This window comes from Eleutherodactylus coqui, chromosome 4, assembly GCF_035609145.1.
Source record: "Eleutherodactylus coqui strain aEleCoq1 chromosome 4, aEleCoq1.hap1, whole genome shotgun sequence".
NCBI classification, from domain to species: domain Eukaryota; kingdom Metazoa; phylum Chordata; class Amphibia; order Anura; family Eleutherodactylidae; genus Eleutherodactylus; species Eleutherodactylus coqui.
This window is the reverse complement of record NC_089840.1, coordinates 259485648-259502412: the sequence shown is the minus strand read 5'-3', so window position 1 is coordinate 259502412 and position 16765 is coordinate 259485648. Positions and strand designations below refer to the sequence as shown.

Here is a 16765-nt window from a genome sequence, read left to right as displayed (position 1 = left end):
AGAATAAAGTTCTGTCATTTTTGTTGGTTTGTGGGCTGTAGAAACGACGCACCGAAAGATGGCGGAATGTTGCAGTTTTTTTATTTTTTTTTCAATTTTACTCCACTTAGAATTTTGTAAACGTTTTTCAGTACCTTATGTGGTACATTAAATAGTGCCATTGAAAAATACAACTCCTCCCGCAAAAAGCAGCCCTTTTGACTTAACATGCTTTGAAAACTTAAAGGGGTTGTTCGGTTACTGACCAAATGCCCCTTTAATGCGCATCGTGCTAAAATAAGAAATGGAGCACTACTTACTACTTGCCTGTTGCTGCTATCTGGCGCTGCAGCCCCACCATTTACTGGTGTGTGTGTTGCTGATGTCCCAAGAAGTCAGGTGACCGCTGCAGTATCCCCATTCCAAAGTCTTAGCATCACGGTGCTCAGGATGTGAGCGTTAATCCCAGGAGACTGGGTGGTGATGCTGCTGCGGTCATTTGACTCCCGGTGATGTCATCAGCAGCATCAGACACTGGGACCACAGTGGGCAGCGCTGAGTTGCGGCAGCAGGGAACAGGTAAATGCTCCTCCTCCTTTTCTTATTTTAGCACTGTGGGCACTAAAGGGGCCGTATTGTCTGGTAACCGGACAATCCCTTTAACTACAATGTGCTACAGTGCTGTAAATTTCAGTTCTCCCAATGCACCAATCCTGGTTGTGGTACATCTGTAGGTTAATATCCAAACTGTTCAATCCTTAGTTCCTTCGATTGCCGGTGCCAATATACTACTAGCACTTCCCCCATAGAGACGTCAACCTCTGACTCTCCAGCTGTTGCCAAACTACTACTCCCAGCATGCCTGATTGCAAACCGTTCCTACTGAAATTGACAAGATCATAAGTGCCCATACTCAATAGACAAAACTCAGGGAATTCTCCTGTTTTCTGCCAGATATATATATATATGTCTTTTGACATTTCCCTAATACCCTGTTTCCCTGAAAATAAGACATACCCTGAAAATAAGACACAGCATGATTTTCCAGAATTTTTGAGGATGCAAAATGATTTTTCAGGCTTTTTGGGGATGCTTGAAATATAAGCCCTACTCCAAAATTAAGCCCTGTTAACAGTTAATTTAAAAGGTCAATTTAAAAAGTGTCCAGGCAGCTATACATGTAAAAAAGTTAAACCTTTTTGAACAAAAATTTATATAAGACACTGTCTTATTTTGGGGGAAACACGGTAGCAGATGCTGAAGGAAGGACAAACAAGCATGTTGGATTTTATTCGACTCCTTTTTCCCATTGGAGATAAGCGGCTGCCGAGAAATCTGGCAGCAGCTTACTCCCCCTCCCCCCAATGAAATAAACACGAGTGCTCAGCCGAGTCGAGTGTGCATGCTCATGGGGGAGTCTGGAGAAATAGCTGTCGGCACAAGTTTATAGATATGTATCGTATATATCCTCCTTATTGTTTATATTAGGTCTGGAAGAAGCTGGCATGGCTCCGCCCCGATGACTCTTAACCCCAGGTTTTCTGTGAACCCCCCCACAGCATAAAGCATAGCTCTCTGTAATGAGGGTGCCTGTAGTTTGGGCGCATGAATCTCCTGACTGGTTTCCTATTAATGTGTATTCTCTACTTTTATTGATACATTGTTTACATCTCTAATTTGCATAGATGCAAACAATGTATCAATAACATATCGGTAGTTTCTTGCGCTGTTCTTGTACTCGGTTTGAGAGAAGTATTTTCTTGCATATTTGTATCCCTGTCTATATTTCTCCGGTGTGTGACATGTGCCCCAACAAGTCCGAAGCCATTTCATTTGAACTCTTTCTATTAAATAAATAGCTATAGAATCAAACTCCACATTTAATCCTTGGTTAAACATTGCAAGAAAGGCAGCACTTCAAGCTAAACCTCCTCTATTAGCACCTGTGGGACGTTTCCGCTCACTACCAGGTTTGCTCAAACCTCCAGTAGGTTAAGACGGCCAATGGGGTTGTTGCTTTTAGTTTATTGTTTTGCCATATCAACCCTGCTTATTGTATACCTTCAAATATAGGAGTTTTTTGGTATGTGCTTTATAATTTATCAGCTTTTTTTTAGTTTTAGTGCTTTTATTTCTGTAACAATCAAAATCGTTCCAGATGTGTGTGAATCCAGCGTGACTTCAGAGGTTCTAATTGCCCAATTCTTTTAAGATCTATTGAGCAGATCCCCTAATAAAAGTTTGAACTCCCACAATGCGCTGCAGTTTGGTTAGAGGCCGCCAGCACCATTGTGAATGTGTAAGAAGCTTTAATCTGTACAGGATAAAGTAATGGTTGTAGAGTGGTCGTCAAAAGTAGAATATCCCCTTTTTCTGCTGTTGTGGTCATGTATGGTGTGTTTTTGTGTTTTTCAGACTGTGCACGCGCAGAAGCCTCAGTTTTTATCATTGCACTGTCAAGAAGTTGGTGGGAAGAATTATGAAGCTTCTATGGCTCATGTTGACAAGTTGGTCAAGTAAGTTTACGGACTTGAAGTAATCTAGCTAGTAGATTGGGCGCAGTCTTCCCGAATGCCCTTCTAAGAAATTGAGTCTGAAGGTGTTTTTTTTCCAATTTGATGTAACATAAAGCTTTATTACTGTACACTGAAAAGTTTAGAAGGCCCGTACATGGTGCGCGGCGGCACGTTGTGCGGTTGCTAGTCGGCCGGGGACCTTCTGAGAGGCCCCACAGCTGCCTATGCGAAGTGCCTATCAAGCACACGGCTTGATAGGCGCTCTGCATAGGCAGCCCTACGGCCTTTCAGAAGGCCCCCAGCTGCCTAGCCACTACACAACACCCCGCGAACTGCCGGGCAGGCTTCGATCAGGCTTGATAGAAGCCTGTCCGGTCCCTGCACGGCATGATGTAATGCCATAGCATTACATCATACAGTGCAGGACAGATTGTTCGCAACTTGCGAAGTTCGTAACACGAACGTTCGCAAGTCGGGGACGATCTGTATAACAAATTTTAATTCTATACAGAGTAGTCCGAAAGTCTGATCTAGCGCTGTGTCTCATTACTGATGTCCTATGTTGAAATAACAGTAGCATGTATGAATAGGAAGGCATGGATGCACTACACTATGATATGGTGCATGGGCCCCTGGGGACCCCGGAAGATGGATTTCAATTTTGGCTTGTGTCCCCTATAAGAGAGAGAGAGCGTAAAACCCAAATACTATGTTAGAGTAGTATGTGAGAAGCAGAAATCCACTTTGTCTCCAAGTACCGCTGCTATGACTAGCAGTCCAGGCCTGACGCCATCCTTGTGGGACCATGTTGATCAACAGTAAAATGCTGATTTAGTGCAGATACAATATATATTACTAGTAAGAGCACAACCCAATCAGAAGTCTATGCAAAGCTCAGCGTGAACGTTCAGGTTTGAATTTGGCGCAATTGCCTTTTAGGACCCGTGTTCATTCTAGGGATTCAATGCAGATCAGTACCTCAATCTACTGGTGGATGACTTCCTGGATGATCTGCCCCATTGTAGCAGTAGGAGGACACTTCCAGTACACTGCCCTTACTTCAGTCATAGCAGCGGTCCCACCGGACTTGGAGAGATACAGAAAGCGGATTTCTGCTTCTCACATGCTGCCCTTCAACTTTGCAATTGGGTTTGATCTCTCTTACATGGGCAACAAAAAATTGAAAGGGCCCTTGTGCTAAACCATCATGCAGCACATCCATGCCATCCTAGACTGGAATAAGTATTAAAGAGGTTTTCTGGGATTTTACTATTGATGACCTATCATCATAACAGGTCATCAATAGTTGATCGCAGTGGGTCTGCCGCTTGGAATACCCCAAATCAACTGACTGTCCGGCCTGCTGTCACTGCTGAAAGAGCTAGAAGCAGACTGCTCAGTCAGTATTGCAGCAGCCGAGGTAGGTATTGCAGTGCGAGCCTTGGATTATGAGACAAAGTCAGAGTCTTCTCCCAGAAGGACAAGATCACCATGTACAGACAGCCTGCTGCACACTGCGGAGCAAAGACCATGAAGCAGTCTGTCTGTACATGGTGATCCTTTCCTTCTGGAGAAGACTCTGACTTTGGCTCATAATCCCAGTCATTTTCAAAGGTCGAGCATTGACTTGTAGAAGTACTGTAGATGAATTGTTCCATCTTCTATTTGCATAAGTTTCCCAGAGGAACATGCATGGCCTTTAGAAGTCTCTTCACATTTACTGGGTGCTCTGCCGAAGGAGAAAATTTACCCCTCCTGACCAATATGTACATAAAACATGTGTGAAAAATATGCAGATATATGCAAATTTAAACATACTATATGTTTTTAGCATGCACATTAAAGTGGTAGGCCATCAGTGGTTTACAACTGGACCATCCGCTCAGGGCACTAATACACAGGCTCAGCAAACCGCTGATTGGTGAGAGTCTCTGACAATGTACCCCCATTTATCTACTATTGGTGACCTACTCTATTGATAGGCCATCAGTTGTTTGGCCCCTCAGTGACGGCCCCATTGCCTTTTTACGTCCTAGCTATGGCTCATGTTATGAAGCTAAGTTGGCTTTAAGCCCCAGAGACGTAAAAAAAAAAAATGCTTCCTCTGAGGATTAAAGCCACGTGGGCTGTGGATGTGTCACATGCTGTCTGTTGTCAGATGTTACCGACAACCTGGAGCCGTCATGGGGGGGCTGGAATATCTGACCCCCGGTCATATGATCGGTGCTATCCAATTGCGCCAATGGAATGAAAGTAAATAAGTGAAAAAAGTTAGTTTCAGCTCCGCTCACAGATCGCCTCCATGAGGGGTGCTGAAACTACTCACCCACGTCATTCTCGATGTCCCGCGATGATCAGGTCTGAAAAGGATCTTCGACCATTTTCTGAGCATGCACACCAAAGAAAAATGGCGACGCATGCGCAGAAGACCGGATCTTCGTGGGGAATTTGAAATCTCCTGACTCGTGGCTTTTGAAGGTAGCCGGGAGGCAGTAGATGTCCCTGGGGACTGCGGTGACCGGGCCCATGATTGTTGCTATCGTCGGTCACAGAAAAGAAAAATAAATAAAATAAAGTTAAAGTTTCACCTCCCCGTCCTTCGCGATGTCCTACGGCGATCTGGTCCTTCCAGGACCTTATGTCTTCTGTGCAGGTGCGCCTGATGAAAATGTTGGGCGCGTGCACAGAAGGGCTTGCGCCTTAGGAGATTTAAAATCTCGCTGCTGTGTAGCTGGGAGCAGAGCGATATCACCGGGAACCACTGTATGCAGTTCCCGGTCACATGATTGCTGTTATCCAATGGATAACAGTGATCATGTAAAAAAAAAATTTTTTTTTTAAAGTGTGGAAAAAAAAAATCAAGTTTACTCTCCCCTCGCGGATCAAATCCATGAGGGAGGATGGTGATTTACATACCTAAGCCCCCTGCGCACACTCTTGTCGCCAAATTGGTGGACGCATGTAGAAAAGCCGCAGATTGCCCGGGTAATGTAAAATCTCCTTGCTCCTGGCTACCAAACATAGCCGAGAGCCTGGAGATTTCACAGGGGGGGCCGCGGTACGTGGTCCCCGGTCACGTGATCGCGGCTATCCAATAGATAGTGGCGAACACGTAAAAGTTAAACAGCTGAAGTGTAATGTTCCTTTCGGTTTGGGCCCTGTTGTGCGTACAGACATATTAGGGCCACATGGGGTATGTTTCTGCACACTGTACAAATGGGTATCGATTTTGGTGTGACAGTCTTCATTCCTACGTGTGCTGTACAAAAAAAACTGTTTTTAAAATGACAGAATTGCTAATAAAGTGAAAATCATTTTTTTCCCTTCTGCTTTGGATTCATTCAAAAACACTCCTAGATGAATTGGCTAAGGGGTCTAGTTTTCAAAATGGGGTCATTTTTGGGGGTCCTATATCATTTTGGCTGCTAGAGAACTCTACAAGTGGGCAATGGGGCCTAAATCTCCTTCAAGTAAAATGTCTATTCTGAAAGCCACCAGCTGCTTCTTTCAGTTTGGGCCCCGTTGTGCATACAGACATAAGATTAGGGCCACAATGGGTATGTTTCTGAACACAGAACAAACAGGGGGATCCATTTTGGGGTGTCAATCCTTATTTTCATTTCTACTATAGAAAAAAAAAGTCTTTAAAATGAAACATTTGCAAAATTATTATTTTTTTTTTTCTCCTCTAAATTGTATTAACTCCTGAAGAAAAACTATGGGGTTAAAATACTCCCGTCCCCCTCAGTGAATACACTAAGGGGTGTAGGTTTTAAAATGGGCTCATGTGTGGGGTATCTATCATTCTGACACCTACGAGCCTTTACAATCTTGGCTTGGTGCAGGAAAACAAAGTCTTCCTCAAAATGTTGAAAAGTAATGTTAAATTTGTACGTCTCCTAAATGGTTAAAAAAAAAATCTCAAAATTTGTGCAGTTTGTTTGCACATATTTAAGATATTACAGTTGGAAAATGTGAAGAAAGTCTTTTTTTCAAAATGTTCCCATTTTTGGCACTTTTAATAAATATACACAAATTCTATTTTTACCACCTAAATAAAGTACAACATGTGGCGAAAGAACAATGTCAGAATCACTGGGATATGCAAAACCTTTACGGAGTTATTCTATGTTAAATTGAGGCGTCAGATTTTCAAAATTTGGCTCTGTCACTAAGGCGCAAACAGGCTTCATCACTAAGGGGTTAAAATGGACACACCCTTTATGTAAAAACAGACAAATGCATGGCTTTAGCTATACTAAAGTATACATTTTTCACTGTAAAGTTTATTTTTTTTATTTATAAGGTTTTGTAGTTTGGGCAATTTTTCATTTTGAAGCAAGAGTGAAAAAACTGTTTTGCGACAGAGCTGTGGGTTTCTATGTGTTTACTGTTAACTGGTGGTCAAAAAAAAGTAAAGTGTACATTTTTGTAGGACAGAAGAGTGGGGTATGCTACATTTTCTATTTTCACAAAAACGTATACGCAAATGTAAGGGAGGTCTAAAGTCTGCACTTTGAACTATGCTCAGCTCATCTCCGTATATGAGTACATCAGGCAATACGTTTTAAGGGTACGTTCACACGTGGCAGAAAAGCTGCAGCTTTTCCTCCTCAAGAATCGCATAAAAAATCATCACCAGTCGGATTTAGCTGCGGAGCCGTAGCTGATTTCAGCTTACACATATGGCGCCCCACTCGCGAGCGCTGCCCGCACTGAAAGCGCAGCGCAAACCAGCAACCACTGTTGAGTGCTGCCACCTTTGTCCCAGCGACTTCCGCATCACCTGACTGATGGCGCTCAGGGGGATAGTGTGCTGCACTCTTACTGCTGGCAGCGCTCAGTATTCGGAGGTGAGAGAAGCGGATCCGCAGCTAAATCCGTCTCAAAAATCCTCTGAATCGCAGCTAAAATCTGCAGCAATGGTTTGGAAAATCATGATTTTTGAGTAAGGGGAAAAAACTGCGGATTTTGGAAAGTATTTTCCACTGTGGACAATTTGCAGGATTTCCACTGCTTGTGAACAAACCCGAACACTTTTTTGTATTAAGATGTGATGTGAACAACAGAATGCAAAGTTGTGAGAAAAGCCGCTCCAGAATTACTTAATGGGTACAAGTATTTACAGAAGTAGACCTGCCAGGATATGTGAGGTCCTCTTAAAGAGGTTGTCCGGTCAGCATTCTCTGTACAGGTCCAATGGGGGAAAATAACACAAGGGGCTGTAGTCCAGGCGAACCCCTTGCGTTTGTTGCGGAGGATGATGTCACCCGCTGTCATCCGATCGCTGCAGCCAATCGGAGGCTTGGCGTCCTCGTTCTGAACTCCTGCCATCGGCGCTCTGTTGCTTTTTGTTCCCACCCTTTTTCAGCAATTGGAATGTTGTCTTATTGTTCAAAAGTAAAAATCTCCTAAACTTCTGTCTCAGTTACATTATCTACGATCAAATTTGATTTTCTGTGAAATGGTCCTTCATCCGTGGCTAGATGGCAAGGCGAGATTAATATACAATTTGTAAAACAAATACATTTCAGCTGCTTCTTTCTTGATGACCGAGAAAAAGCTTTGAGCTGTCAAAGTGATGTTAAACAAATAAATGATATTCGGTTTCCAGTTCGCCTGTTACTCTTATGAAAGTTTGGAAATAGTGCCCTCTAGTGGTGATTTTCTATTTAGGCACATAGTATAGAGATTACACATTATGGGTTGGTTCTCATAGTTTCTTGTTACGACAATGTTACCTTTCTGTGATTATTCTCTGTAAGAGAAACTAAGTAATCTTGTAGATATGATGCCTTTTATCTGTTCTATCCTGGCGGTCTCAGGGTGTTCCTGATCGGTGGTTGGGTACAGGCATGCTCTGGACTCGGGGTGTTCCTTTTTGGTGTTTGTGTACAGGCATGCTCTGGACTCGGGGTGTTCCTGATCGGTGGTTGGGTACAGGCCTGCACTGGACTCGGGGTGTTCCTGATCAGTGGTTCGGTACAGGCCTGCACTGGACTCGGGGTGTTCCTGATCGGTGGTTGGGTACAGGCCTGCACTGGACTCGGGGTGTTCCTGATCGGTGGTTGGGTACAGGCCTGCACTGGACTCGGGGCGTTCCTGATCGGTGGTTGAGTACAGGCCTGCACTGGACTCGGGGTGTTCCTGATCGGTGGTTGGGTACAGGCCTGCACTGGACTCGGGGTGTTCCTGATCGGTGGTTGGGTACAGGCCTGCACTGGACTCGGGGTGTTCCTGATCGGTGGTTGGGTACAGGCCTGCACTGGACTCGGGGTGTTCCTGATCGGTGGTTGGGTACAGGCCTGCACTGGACTCGGGGTGTTCCTGATCGGTGGTTGGGTACAGGCCTGCACTGGACTCGGGGTGTTCCTGATCGGTGGTTGGGTACAGGCCTGCACTGGACTCGGGGTGTTCCTGATCGGTGGTTGGGTACAGGCCTGCACTGGACTCGGGGTGTTCCTGATCGGTAGTTGGGTACAGGCCTGCACTGGACTCGGGGTGTTCCTGATCGGTGGTTGGGTACAGGCCTGCTCTGGACTCGGGGTGTTCCTGATCGGTGGTTGGGTACAGGCCTGCTCTGGACTCGGGGTGTTCCTGATCGGTGGTTGGGTACGGGCCTGCTCTGGACTCGGGGTGTTCCTGATCGGTGGTTGGGTACAGGCCTGCACTGGACTCGGGGCGTTCCTGATCGGTGCTTGGGTACAGGCCTGCACTGGACTCGGGGCGTTTCTGATCGGTGCTTGGGTACAGGCCAGCTCTGGACTCGGGGCGTTTCTGATCGGTGCTTGGGTACAGGCCAGCTCTGAGTCGAAAACACTTACTGAGGACTTGAAACGAAAAATGCAATCCTATAACACAACAAGGAAAATAAACTCCAAAGAATTAGACCCAGAGCAGGCCTGTCCAAGTCCGGCAGGATGGAACAGAACCTCCAGCAGGACACGGACACCGGTATAATCAGCTGTGTTATTAATCTGTCATCTCACAACCCCAGTAGTGTGGCGCTCAGTGTTCTCTCCAGGGGATTTTTATTCTGTACTAAACAGAACTCTGCAGAGACATGGAGGAACATTTCAGGAGACTAAGACTGAGAGTTCTTCCATGACAAAGAGGACACAGGACCTCCAAGCACTCAAACACAGGAGGAACTAGGGGCCAAGAAGGACAAATATATACAGACTCCTTTAGACATGAAGTGCAATCTACTGTACTGGACAAGCAGAAAAAGGAAACCTTTAATATCAATATGCAGGAAAGAAGGGCGATCTACGCACTCAAAGAAAACAAGGAGATCACCATTAAGCCTGCAGATAAAGGTGGTGCTATAGTCCACATGAATACATCAGACTACAAGAAAGAAGCAGACAAGCAGCTGATGGACACCAGATATTACACCAAACTGGATCAAGGCCTGACTCAAAAATATGTGAGGGAATTGAGAAGGGTGATCAGAAGTCTGTCTGTGGGCTCCACAAGACTTTTTGACTTGATACCAGAGAACCCCAGAGTTGGGAGTATTCTGTATGCTTTCCAAACTACGCAAGGCTGACAACCCAGGGAAGCCAATTATCTCCGGTGTGGGAAGCCTCACTGACAAAATCTCAGGATTGGTAGAAGGTGTCATTAAACCACTGGTAAGGAACACAGCCAGCTACTTGCAGGACACCACAGACCTACTGAACAAACTGTCAACCATAGGTCCCCTCCCAGATGGTGCCATCCTGGCCACCGTGGATGTGGAATCCTTATATTCGAAGATGGACTGACTGCCTGCCAGGTGTACCTTGAGGCCAATGGAGTTGCCTCTGATTCCGTGTTACAACTCACAAGATTCATCCTCGCACACAATTATTTCTCCTTTGGCAAAAAGATGTTCCTGCAACTCACCGGAACCGCCATGGGCAGTAAAATGGCACCGCAATATGCCAACCTTTTCATGGCAAAACTGGAGAGTGACTTTCTGGCCTCCTGCTCCAGCAAACCATTGGCCTACTTCTGCTACATTGATGACATCATGATCATCTGGACCAACACCGAACAAGAACTAAAATTCCATGAAAGATTCAATGTATATCACCCGACCATAAACCTGACATTAAGCTACTCGTATACACAAATCAACTTTTTGGCCACCACCATAAAAATTTCAAACAGCTCAATACAGACATCCCTATACGGAAAACCGATTGATCGGCCCACAAACCTCAGATGAGACAGCTTCCACCCTAACACATCAAAAAGTCCATCGTTTTCAGTCAGGCCATCAGATACAACTGGATCTGCTCCAGCCCAACAGACAGAGAGGAACTTCTATACCATCTTAAAAGGACATTTTTAAATCAGGGCTACCATCCCACCTCAATTGATGACCAAATCACCAGAGCCACCAGGATACCCAGAAATCCAACTTTTCCAATACACAGAGAAGGAAGGAAACAATCGTGTGCCTCTAGTAGTGACCTACAATTCACAGCTAGAGGGACTAAGGAAGACTGCAAAGAAACTCCACCATACCCTACACAAGGATGACCATCTGACAATGATATTCCCAGACCCTCCCCTTCTGTGTTACAGGCAACCTCCTAACTTGATGAACTTTATAATCAGGAGTGCATTACGCGGGTAGTAGCAACGCAATGCAAGATTTTTTTTTCACAAGAAAAAGCATCACGGACTCTACAAAATCACATGTACATAGCTGTAATATCGCAGCGAATTTGTAACGTCGATATCGCTGTCGCCTGTGTGAAAGAAGCCTAAATGTCCCGTTGGGCTGCTCTTGTTGGAGAAACAGGACAAAAACTGAAAGCCAGGATGAGATCTCATCGCCACACAATTAAAGAGAGAGAATTACCTGTGGTGGAGCATTTTTCTAGTCACGGACACAACATAGAACACACGACGGTTACTATATTAAAAGACAATTTCATATCTTAGCGTCCTAGAAGAATTTGGGAGTACAAGTTAATAACCATCCTTGATATTCTCAAGAACGGAGGGGGCTTTTTGCATCAGTAGAGAATATGATAAATCTGGAGCAGAGAAAACACGCTGGCCTGGTGACCCCCTAACACCAATATAGAGACCATAAAACCTTCACATCCCTTATCAGTGGACTAATTAAGTATTTTTTGCTCATCCTGTTCTGGTATTGTGCTCTGCCTTTTCGTGTGTGTGTGTGTGTGTGTGTGTGTGTGTGTGTGTGTATATCTATCTCTCTATTTCTATCTCTCTTATTCCGGCGTGTAAGACGACCCCCCAACTGTCACCTTATACGCCGGGAATACGGTGTCCAAAAAAAAAAGGCAGTACTCCCCTCCCCCGGCGTTCTGCGGCGCTGCTGCAGGCTGTCGCTCCCTCCTCGTCCCCGACAGAGCATTGCTTTCTGGATGCGGGGCTTGAAATCCCCGCCTCCAGAAAGCTAATGCTGTGATTGGCTGACGCCGCGTGAGTTAGCCAATCTCAGCCATTTAATGACATCATTGAATAGCTGTGATTGGCTAACTCATGCAGTGTCAGCCAATCACCGCCATTTAATGACATCATTGAATAGCTGTGATTGGCTAACTCACACGGCGTCAGCCAATCTCAGCCATTCAATGACGTCATTAAATGGCTGTGATTGGCTGATGCGCGTGAGTTAGCCAATCACTTTAGCTTTCTGCAGGCGAGGATTTCAAGCCCCACATCCAGAAAACAATGCTCTGTCGGGGACGAGGAGGGAGCGACAGCCTGCAGCAGCGCCGCAGAACGCCGGGGGAGGTGAGTACTGCTTTTTCTTGTTGTATTACCGGCGTATAAGACGACCCCCGACTGCAGAGCAGATTTTTCGGGGTTAAAAGGTCGTCTTATACGGTATGTATGTCTATAGGTCTCTTGGGATCTATTGCATTTAAGCCTGAGGAAGAACCCTGCATAGGTTAGAAAGCTCGCTATAACATTATGTATTTTTGTCAGCCATTAAAAGGTATCATATCTACAAGATTACGTGGTTTTTCTTGCTGGGAACAATAACATTTTGCTCTACTGGCTAACACCGTACCAAACTATTTTTCTTGTCTCCTTCCTAAAATGTATTTATCAAGAAAGAACATCCATTCTGATATGACAATACGCTGTAGATTCTGTGCTCCAATACTCTGGCCCACCATGTTGTTACTACTCACACTTTATATGCAAATGAAGGAAAGACAGCAAGCGCAACTAGAGAAGAAGCCAGCAATAAAAATATTACCGGATGCGGTTGTGTAGCGGCACATCGTGCTTAAGAACCTGTAAGAAATGGCAGCCTCCCCGATGGAGGAGCAGTGGCGTCTATGACAAAAGGCTGCAAGGTACTGGAAGAAAAGGGGATGAGGTGCACCTGACGGGAGACCAAGGGTTGCCAGAAAATCCTTACTTTGGCGATGCGTTTCAGTGCCATACTAGCACCTTTGTATGGCCTTTAAATTAATACACAGAGTATTTAAAAGGCCAATGGGTGATGTCACAGGAGTCATGTGACAAGGTCACATGATTACAGGGGGCATTTAAGCAATCAGCAGATAATGAGTACAACTAGAGAAGTAAAGTATAGTGGACACAAATCAGAAACCTGGAAATGACATAAGAGTACCAGTAAATCTTACATATTATGCATGTAGAAGCCATAGATGTGTATAGAGGGAAGCATAAAAATATATATGGAAAAGGAAAAAATATATATGGAAGAAAAAAGGCAAAAAGAAACAAGGTACTAAGGTCATAGACAATAATAATGATCTGTGGACAATGAAAAGAATTGAAAAGGGCAACATAATGGGTAAAAATGATTACATAACACCGGTCTATAAAAATAAAGCAAATGTATCAATGAATTAATAGACCGCAAAGTAATGATCATAAAAACCAAATAGAAAAGAATGATCTTGTATCCACTGTACTTCAACTGCTTTTCCCTATTTATACTCCTTATTGGCTGATTTTTTTTAAAATGTCCCCTGTGACCTGGCCACATGACCTCTGTGACTTCATCCGCCCCTTTGTCTGCAGTTTTATAAATGCTCCTTGTAGTTTATGCAATGTATTGAAGGCCAGATGAAGATGCCGGTATAGCGCTGAAACGTGTTGCCTAATAAGGGATTTCCTGCCTGCCCCGGGTCGCCTGTCAAGCGCGCCAACACCCCATACTCTTCCGGTAGCTTTCACTTTGTGACAGCTGTGCCTCTGCTAATCTGCATATACGTATGCTCATGGTTTCATTTTCTAATTCTGCTTTCCTTGAGATTTTGCGCTCTCCTGTTTCGGACTGCTAAATAAGTTCTATTTTTTTTGTCCAAGGTCCTGTGCAGACGAGTGTTACAAGTTGTCAGATTTCTTTTCCAACAGTATGTCCCGTCTTCCTAGGACTGAAGTGGTATGTTCACATATTAGGGATATGTTGTGTGAGGCTACTAGGCTGACCCATGGGCTTTCCACATGCAATTCCATGGTGGCATATAAAGTGCACAAGATTTCAACAAATTGCGTCCAAATGCTGCAGAAAAAAATAAAAAAAAACCCACATACATCACCTTACAAGCGCTCGCCGCCGCAGCTTCAGTCCCCGGCACGGTTTCTTCTCTTCATCTTCTGGCTGGGGATTCAAAAATCCCCGCCTTCTGGAAACGCTGGCTATGATTGGCTGACGCTTAGCCAATCACAGCCAGTGCTCAATGAATGGCTGTAATTGGTTCAATCACAGCCATTCATCGAACACTGGCTGTGATTGGCTAAGCATCAGCCAATCATAGCCAGCACCTCCAGGAGGTGGGGATTTCTCAATCCCCTTCCAGAAGATGAAGAGAAACCGTGCCGAGACCTAGGGAGAAGCTGCAGCGGCGCCCTGGACAGCGCTGGAGAGGTGATGTATACTTTTTTTTTTTTCCCTTCAGCTATAGCTTATTTTTGGGATAGGGCTTATATTTGAAGCCACCCCACCCCCCGAAAATCCTTGCATGTGATGCTACAAAGTCGAGCGGTGGATTTTTTTTCTGCACAGCCGCAGTGCAGAAATGCAACTGCGGCGCGTTTTTCAAAGATGCAGCATGTCCATTCTTCTGTCTTTTCTGCAGCGCTTTTTTTGTCCATAGACCTCTATGGACGCAGCAAAATCCGCACCAAAATACATGGCAAAAAACAAAAAACGCTGCGAAAAAAAAGAAAATCCACAAGCCAAAATTAACCTGTGAAGCGGTTTTGCCGCAGAAGCAGTTCTGTGGCAAACCTGCAACAGAAAAAACGTGGCAAAACTGCAGCAAATCCACTGGGTTCACACAGGGCGGATTTGCTGCGGTTTTGCCGTGGTTTTTCCGTTGCAGTTTTGCTGCAGAAGTACTGCTTTTGCGGCAAAACTGCTTCAAAGGTTAATTTTGGCTCGCGGATTTTCTTGTGGAAAAATCCGCAAGCTTTTTTTTCTGCAGCGTTGTTTGCTTTTTGCCACGGATTTGGTGCGGTTTTGGCTGCGTCCATAGAGGTCTATGGACAAAAAAGCGCTGCGGAAAAGACAGAAGAATGGACATGCTGCATCTTTGAAAACCACGCCACAGTTGCATTTCCGCACTGCGGCTGTGCGGAAAAAATCCGCCCTGTGAGAACAGCTTTTTTGCAAATCTCATTTGTGCTGCATTGCACTGCCAACACAGCGGTTTTGCCGCAGTGCGGATATGCAACGGCAATCCGCGGCAAAACCGCAGCAAATCCGCCCTGTGTGAACCCAGGCTAAAGGGATTTTCCCGGGAATTGCTATTGATGGCCTATCCCCAGGATACGTCATGAATAGTTGATTGGTGGAGTCCTCGGCTTGGAACCCCAGCAGATCGGCATTCACAGCCGGAGTACCAAAAGTGCTTTTATTCACACTGGACAATACATCAGACGTGAGTCACAACCCAGAAGAATACATCCGATGCGATAGAGGAATTATGAAACATGTTTTGGCGTCCAATATATGTGTGCTTGAGAAAGGGGCAATCTTAGACCCCGAAACGCGTTGCCTAATCACATATCGCATCAGATTTAGTCTTCTGGCATGGGACTGACGCCTGATGTAGCGTTCTGGGTTAATAAAAGCACGTTTGCTACCCCGGCTGCGAAGCCCAGTGACCGTTGGAGAGCATCTGCCGATTGAGTGACTATCGTGTGGTACTACTGAGAGGGGGTTTGATGCCCCCTCTGAAGGGTAAGTTACCAGCTTTTCATCTTGCCTATAATAAGAGCTTCAGGAAAGATGTATGGGTAAAAAAATAAGAAATTTTTGTTCCTCTTTGTGTTTATATTTCCAAACTCTCACAAGTCTACATCTTCTATTTTTCTGCTTTCAGAGATCTGCTTTCAAGTGATGCTATGAAAGAATACAACAGAGCTCGAGTGTATCTAGATGAGAACTACAAGTCACAGGAAAACTTCACGGTACGCTTGGCCTTATCAGCAATACTGTATCTGTACTACAAACTTTAATGGCATTTCCAGGCAGAATTAAGGGATTTGGCAAGATGTTTCCTTGTATACATAGTGTATTTGCGGTAGACCTATCCTTCATATGCGCTCCTATCCCGAGCATTAACCTTAAGGAGCTTGAGAAGCTGGATGAGCGGTGAGCCCGATGTCCTATCTGTGGTGTAGGAGCAAGGGAATAACAGCTGGATTTTAATTTGTAAAGCGTAGCCATCGTTCCATAATGCGCTGAGCTCCAGCAAGCCGTTTACAGACTTGTAGACTTTCCGTTGAGCTTGTACACCACCGCTCTGGGAACCGAATACACCCAATGGAGCACGGCCCTTGGATAAGTGCTTCTGTCATTTGGTTTTAGTGATTGTAGGCCCACTAATCAAAACTTTGGACCCTTGTCACTATAACTTGTCAGAATTGTTCCACTTGAACCATTTTTTTTCTTCTTACAACTCAAAATGTTCTTTAAAGGGGGTTGTCCGGCTACTAGACGACATTCCCCCAATGCCTATCACAACATTTCCCCCTATGCCACCAACTGTGCTAAAATAACGAAAGGATCAGTACTTGCCCCTCCTCTGCAAACCAGTGGTACAGCCCCAACATGGTCCTCGCAGTGGTTGTGGCAGTTGACATCACCGGCACTGCAGCGGTGTCACTTTCTGAACTGGTAACATCTTGGCACCCACGTTGTGAGCGCTGATGCCAGGAGAACGGGCACTGATGCTGCAGTGGTCTAGTAACTTCCGATGATATAATCTGACACAACAAAACCCAGGACCTTGGTGGGGTTGTAGCGC

The 16765-nt window shown here is 45.0% G+C and overlaps 1 protein-coding gene across 4 annotated transcripts in view; it reads left to right on the top strand.

The window, feature by feature from the left end:
- The window catches only part of INPP5A (inositol polyphosphate-5-phosphatase A), a 401166-nt gene that overhangs the window by 136878 nt on the left and 247523 nt on the right, over window positions 1-16765 (top strand). For all 4 annotated transcript variants that reach the window (XM_066601181.1, XM_066601184.1, XM_066601183.1 and 1 more), the window contains exons 3-4: window positions 2395-2495; window positions 15839-15926. In XM_066601181.1, coding sequence (XP_066457278.1) covers window positions 2395-2495; window positions 15839-15926 — 189 coding nt within the window. The remainder of the gene's footprint in view (window positions 1-2394; window positions 2496-15838; window positions 15927-16765) is intronic.